We start from the raw sequence: 6,969 nt of genomic DNA on the forward strand, positions 1-6,969 counted from the left end.
ATTTGTGTATGTTCAAGTTCTTCTCATTATATTTGGAACAATTTGAATTAACTTTGTATTATTACAGTGGAAAACATTGGTAAAACCTATTGTTGATATTGTGCTTTTTTGTTGTGTTGTAGGTTATGTTTGTTGTTTTCTTGATAAAGGGGTGATTGTATTAACATTTAGAACTAAATGGAATTTGACCTTCTTGATTTTAAGTTAAGGAATTCCCTATTTTCTTATTTCAGAAAGTACTGCACAAGGTGAATTTCTAAATTCACAATTATCGAATAAACTTGTATATAAAATGAAAGTTTTAAGAATTTGGGATTTGCATATTGAATAATGGGAATAAGTTGAATTTTAAAGTTAAATATATATAATCTTAAGTAATACTGTTGATGATACAATTATAGGTAGAGAGTATAAAAAAAATGTATTAGCCTCAAGAATTGGGTGAGGTGGTGATGTCCTAAACTCTTTGGCATTTCGGCTCCTCCTTAATGCTGAAGTCGTTGAAGTCTTTGGTGATGAAAACATCGTCATCTTCGTTGGTGATGGCCTCGAGGATTCCATCATTGGATTCGGGTGAATCCGTCTCGTCGTCGGGTATGAGGATGGGCGTGGCGCCATCGTGTAAGTTCGATTTGCTCATGGTCCTCTTGTAGATATCCCTGGAAACGCTTCTGGTGAAAGAGAACCGCCTGGACTTTTGCCTGGTGAGTGGAGGTCTGGCGACGACTTCTGGTGTAGCGGGTTTCTGTGAGTCGAGAATATCGGTGGCGTGCTCGTTGATCACCTTCCAAGCAGTGACGATGTCAGCCTCGCAGGCCTTCTCCGTCACCACGCAGAATCTGATGATGTACTTTCCTTTGACCATCGATGGGATCATATGCAGTTTACCTGAGGCGTTTATGGTCGCCAAAAGGTTTCTGTTCAGAGAATCGCAGCCTTTCAGCCGAAAGCAAACCAGACCCAAGCGAACGTCGTTTACGATTTCGAATCTATTGTCGTTTTTGACCAGTTCCTCGAATTTCTTCGCCAGAGCAATGTGGTTCCTGATGTAAGCTTGAAGACCTTCGATGCCGTATTTCCTGATGACGAACCAAAGCTTCAGCGAGCGGAATCGTCTGCTAAGAGGTATCCCCCAATGTCTGTAGTCGATGGCTTCGTCGCTGTTTGCGTGCTGCAGGTAGAGTGGATCGACCACAAGAGCTCCAGTTAGTCGAAGTCTATCGCGTACCCACAGACATGAGCAATCGAAGTTAACCAACAACCATTTGTTCGGGTTCGTGTTGAAGGAGTCGGCGTATTCTATACCGGCCATCAGAGGTTTAAGTTCAGGACAGATAAATGCGTTTCCTGCGTAGGCGCCATCAACGTGCAGCCAAGTGGAAGGTTTCGCCCTGCATATAGGTCCTATCTCCACCAGGTTATCAAAGGAGCAGCAAGCAGTGGAACCGAGGGTCGTTGAAACGAAGAAGGGAACCAACCCTGCAGCTTCGTCCTCTTCCATAGCTTTCCTCAGAGTTTCTCCCCTCAAGCTACAGTTCTCATCCGGGTCTAAAATCCTCAACTTCACCAAAAGGATCATAGCTGCCTTCTCCACGCAAGAGTGCGATTCCTGCGAGCAGTACGCTACGAGTCTAGGAAGAAAAGCGCTGTCGTCCACGTCCGGACTGGACTTTTTCAGGTGATTGATCGCCTGATTCCTCGCAGCCAGCATGCTGACCAGCACGCATTCGCTCGCCGAAGACTGGATGACACCACCGCCGGTGCTCTTCGGAGTTGAAGTTATGAAGTCTTCCGGCAGACCGATAGCCTTTCCAAGCCAATCCATGACGATCGTTTCTAATTCGGTGCACGCAGGACTCGCAGCCTGAAATTCACGTTTAAATTATTACAAATGCTGCGAACGAATTGCGTTGCTTACCCATGAGAAACCGATGCAGCCGATCGCATCGGAAAGCATGTCTCCAAGGATGGAAGGATACGAGTTTCCCGATGGAAAATAAGCGTGGAACCTGGGATGCTGCCAATGCGTAACGCCTGGCATTATCTTTCCGTCCACGTCGGACATGATGTCTTCCCACGGTTCTCCCTTGACGGGTGCTTCAGCTGGTAGAAGCTTCCTAAGATATCCAGGTTCGACGGCCGGCGTCACCCTTCTCTCTCCCATCTCCTGCATGTACTGGCATATGTAATCCACCATCTCCTTGCCGCGCTCACGAAATTCCTCCACGTCCATTTCAGCAACAACAACAACAACAAGAACAAATTTGTTCCAAACTTTTTCGAAACTAGCAACTCTAACCACCGCGAAACACCGCGCGCTTCTACAACCTCGGAGCCGCGACGTCGCTGTTATAAACGCTTCCCACTTCCACGAACCTGAAATCCGCACTCTCTCTCTCAGCCGCAACAAATTAACCGATAATTTGTCTTTGTCTGATTACCATCATACATCCTCTAACTTAAATATCTTTTAATCGGACTTTAAAATAACAACATCAAAATACAATTAATAATTACAGTGATTATCGTCGACTTCCAAGATTACCTTTCAGAATAATAGCAAACGTCGAACAAAAAAGCGCAATTTCAATATTTAAGCAGAAATCTAAAGAGATTTATATATCATTTACTTTAATTACGAACTGCACATTTTAACTGCCACTTAATTGCAAGTTAAACAATGACATCAGAATACTAATTATAATGAATTGCAAAGCGTCTTTTCAAGTTTGTCGAATATTCAATTAATGGATGAAATAAACACGACAATTAATAGATAAGTAAACTAATTGATTTTCAATATATTTTGTTTATTTAACAATTGAAGCAAAACTCGAAGATTCATGAATGGACAGATGATCTTGAACGATACGTGCGAATTGAGGTGTAGTTTATTAATAGAGTTCTGAAATAGATATAAAGTAGAAAAGAAGTCTAATGCTAAATATATTTCACGGATTTTATGTTTCATTCTAGATTAATCGAAATAAATTCATTATTGTAAGTAACTGTGATTTTCAATTTGTGATTTCAAACACTCTGAATGAAGATTGAAAGGTCAACGTTTCGTTTTGACAAATGATTTCTTACTAATATTTTTTATTAAATGATGTAAATTATGTTCAATATGTGTATTGTAAACAATTGATTAATGGTAAGGTGAGCGGGTAAAAAGTATTTGCATAACACCGAAGTTTATGTGTATATTATGCTTATGCAAACTAACTAAGTTATTTATGATAAAAATTCTTCGGAAAGTTGGGAAGCCCTGTTCCAGAGTCCATAGACATTCTCAGCTACGGTATTTCATGCATTATTATCATTATTATTATTGCCCAAGTGTTTGCTCAAGCAATTCGCGAACACTCTTAAATTGATAAAGTTTACGGAAACTTTCGTTGTGAGGAGACCGGTAAAAGACACGGAAAATTGAATGGCTGTGACCGAAGATGCGTTCTCTCTGTTTTCGTTCGAACATGTGGAGAATGTTTCCCTACTAATAATATATTACTAACTATTTATTTATGTTTTGAACCGTCGCAGATTCTCTCACATTTTTTTCGTGTGTATGTGTGGATGTGTGTTTTTATTATTATTTCGAGGAAACATCTGCTGAACTATACAATTATTACAAATCACCACTATAAACAATATAAACCAGTTTATGTCATCGGTTTGTTTATGCTGTCTTTCTTCTATGTTCTTCGGTGTTGCGAAGAAACCGCATTTGGAGACGGGCCAAAATGATTTAATTAATCGCCGCTGGAAAAGATTTTTCCCTTCTGGACGCGATCCAAGCAGTTTTCAAAACTGCATAAACCTCGTTAACAATTTGTTATTTCATCAGGTGAGCGGCGTTTATTGAGCCAAAAGCTGTTTTCTTTCTTATTGTAAATTTAATTATCGTTTTTATTGCCGATTTTCTGGAACAGAATTATTTACAATATGCATATTTGTGAATGGAAAAGCAAGCTCCGTTCGTTCGTTCGACGCCGATTGGGAATTCAACGCGCGTCATTGCTTCTCTCTCAGGTGAGCCGCGACGGTGCTGCGAAATCTCCCAAAGTCCAGCAGCGTTCGTTATGCAATGTTTTTTTTTTCTTGCGCTCGAGCGAAATGGGGAAATCGAGGATCCGGTTTCTCGGTAATCGTTCATCAATATAATAGCATTCAATTTATTAAAACTGTTTTGCATACGTATTGTTCTTTACGTTTCATATGCGAAAGGTTCTTTTCTGAGGTAATTTCCAATTAAATTAAGAATTTTTCAAACTGCTGTAGTTTTTGATTATTTTGACTCGTTTATTTAAGCAATTAGAATATAGCGGAATATAATTATTACCACACGAAGATACTATAATTCGCAGTGACACACTACTATTATTTGCTATTTCTGTATGTCAAGATGGGTTTTCATCTAAAAATAAATCGATTGATGATTTATACCGAGAACTATATAATCTTCGGCTATAAATAAATATTTAAAGGATCGTTAGAATTCTCTTTTTTCTAGATTATCTAAAACCAATCTCTTGTTATACAATTTTTCAACAAAAAAAAAACAAAAAGAGAAATTAAAAAGAGACTTAATTAATCTATATGTAAACAAAATCTAGTGGCCTGAAACAAATTTTGACGTGTATTATGTCATTTCAATTTAAATCAAGTGTCCCCAAAACAAATGCAACGAGCATAGCTTACTCATCTTATTATACATGACGTATTTCCGAAGAACTGGATCACAGCCCACGCGGATTTTTATTTGAGATTAGTAAGATCCTCAGGTGTCGAAGAAAGGAATAAATAAAATTGACGTACGATTACAATCGAGGCCGGATCAACGAAATTTCATCATCGAAAAAATACACACACACAGACACACAAGGAAGTTACATTCTCTGCGAACGGTATTAATGATTCATCTGAATTTGTAAACCTTATTTTCGGTTTCTGTATTGTACGAACGCTCATTTAAATTTAGATCCTTGTTCCAGAGAAATTCGCTCGAATTTCGTCTTTGACCTTTACTTGGAGGGTTTCCGCCTTCCACACAGAGACAGACAGACATTAGCCGCGCACACGTTTTATCCCGCCTGTCGATTAATTCCATTATAAAATTGCATTTTGCTGGTTTTATTATTATTTCGCTCTGCATTTCTGTTTTCCCCCGTTCGTGTGTTCTCAAATTATATTATTTTCGGTGCCTAATTGCTAATGGAATATACCTGTCCGGTGCAAAATGATGTCCGATTCGAATTACCGTCGCGTTTAATAATTATACATTTCGATGCAACGTAAAAAAAGAAACAAATAATAGAAGATAAACGATGCTGTTTTTGATACATTTATTTGCAAGGTCTTTCGCGTAACTGATTCATGCATAGCTAATGATATCGATAATCAATTGAGCCTTGACGCAAACAACTGAAACGTGACAGAAATTTGAAAACAGTGATCTTTCAGATAATTCGATCTTGTTGTTTGCGCTTCAATTGTCAAACAAGTACAAGTTGTTTAAATGTTTTCACTGATTGAACTGCGATATCCGTGCACGCGTTTAACATCACTTTATTCATAAAAAGTTACTTTGCATAAAACGACGGAATAGTAGTTTAGCTTTTTGAATTAACGCACAGTCCAAAGGTTTGTCTTGGATATTGAATCTTAAGATTAAACAAGAGTATAAAGTGCGAAATGTTCATTGTACAATTTGCTGATGATTCATAGTTTTTTTTGTTGGTTTATCCCAAATTTTTGGTGCATATTAATTGTCTTTTCGAATCGTATTTAATTTGGAAATCGTAAAAGGAAAAACAATGCGTTTTAGTTTTTTTTTGAAAGCCAGTAATTCCCCTGGTCCGAATTAGTAGATAGTTTAAATGCGATTAGTATTCAGTTAGTCGTAATATGAGCCCTAATGTTCGCTCCGCATTTTTTTGCATGTGCACTTATCGCCTTCGTGCATTTACCGAATTCTTACTGCACTTCTTCCTATCGCTTTTTGCGCGCCAACTTTCTACACAGAAGAGCACACCAAGATCAATGCCACCGCTACAAACTCACACACATCCTAGTTGAATATCATTATTACGTATTCCTCTGGGGCATATCGAAATCGATCGAGTATGAATCGAATGACTTTGGAATTATTTGTGTGTGAATGTGTAGGCGAACCCGTAGAATGCCGCAACTATTTACGCAACGCTTTCTTTTATTAATAACGACGGCGATTCTAATTATATTTTGTCCGGACAACCTAGACTCGTGACTCCTTTGAATGGATATTATTTACACTGTTCGGATGGATGATGGATCGTTACGTTTGTTCTTTATACATAATTCTTTTCCATGTGCGCGTGTAAATCATTCGCAACAGTGGAAAAAGTAAGCAAAACGCGCGCGCTGTTTTTTTGGGGAATGTTTTGGGATATTCAACAAAGATATATGTAAAAATCCTAAGCGTTTCGCTTTTCGCCAGCTCTCCACAACATGTTTTGTAATCATAATATTATCAAAGGCGGCCGTTGTTTGTTTACGCGATATTTCATCGTCGAGCGATTCAAATATTTACGGAAACTTTCTTCTCTGATGATGATGATGATGATCATTATGAATCATTGACAATAGAGTTGAGTACTTCTTTCGCTTTCGAAGTTTACTTTAATCGCTGTGCGTTCGGTTATTAACGATCTCCACTCGAAGGAACTTTCAAAGCGATAGTTAGTAGATTTTTACTGGCTTAGCACAAACATTCTCAAATTTGGTATACTAAATAAAAATGTCCTGTAAAAGGCAACGAATTTATATTCCAAGAATAAGTTTTCGACATAACTGCAATTATAATGTGTACAGAATTCTAATAACCCTCTAAATCAGTGGTTTCCAAACTTGAAGTTACTACGCTTCCCTGAAAAGTATGTAATCATTTGGCGCCTCCCCTTTCATAAAACTTGCTAGATTCCCCAAACA

At 38.3% G+C, this 6,969-nt stretch overlaps 1 protein-coding gene across 1 annotated transcript; it reads right to left on the reverse strand.

Moving 5' to 3' along the window:
- Window positions 1-361: 361 nt before the first annotated feature.
- LOC108556585 (aromatic-L-amino-acid decarboxylase-like) lies at window positions 362-2,576 on the reverse strand. The gene is made up of 2 exons (XM_017912755.1): window positions 1,919-2,576; window positions 362-1,864 (listed from the first exon to the last, which is right to left on the reverse strand). The coding sequence occupies exons 1-2, from the start codon at window positions 2,231-2,233 to the stop codon at window positions 458-460; spliced, it is 1,722 nt and encodes a 573-aa protein (XP_017768244.1). The 5' UTR covers window positions 2,234-2,576; the 3' UTR covers window positions 362-457.
- Between the last annotated feature and the right edge of the window lie 4,393 nt (window positions 2,577-6,969).

This window comes from Nicrophorus vespilloides, unplaced genomic scaffold, assembly GCF_001412225.1.
Source record: "Nicrophorus vespilloides isolate i.1.1-1 unplaced genomic scaffold, Nicve_v1.0, whole genome shotgun sequence".
Lineage (NCBI taxonomy): Eukaryota > Metazoa > Arthropoda > Insecta > Coleoptera > Silphidae > Nicrophorus > Nicrophorus vespilloides.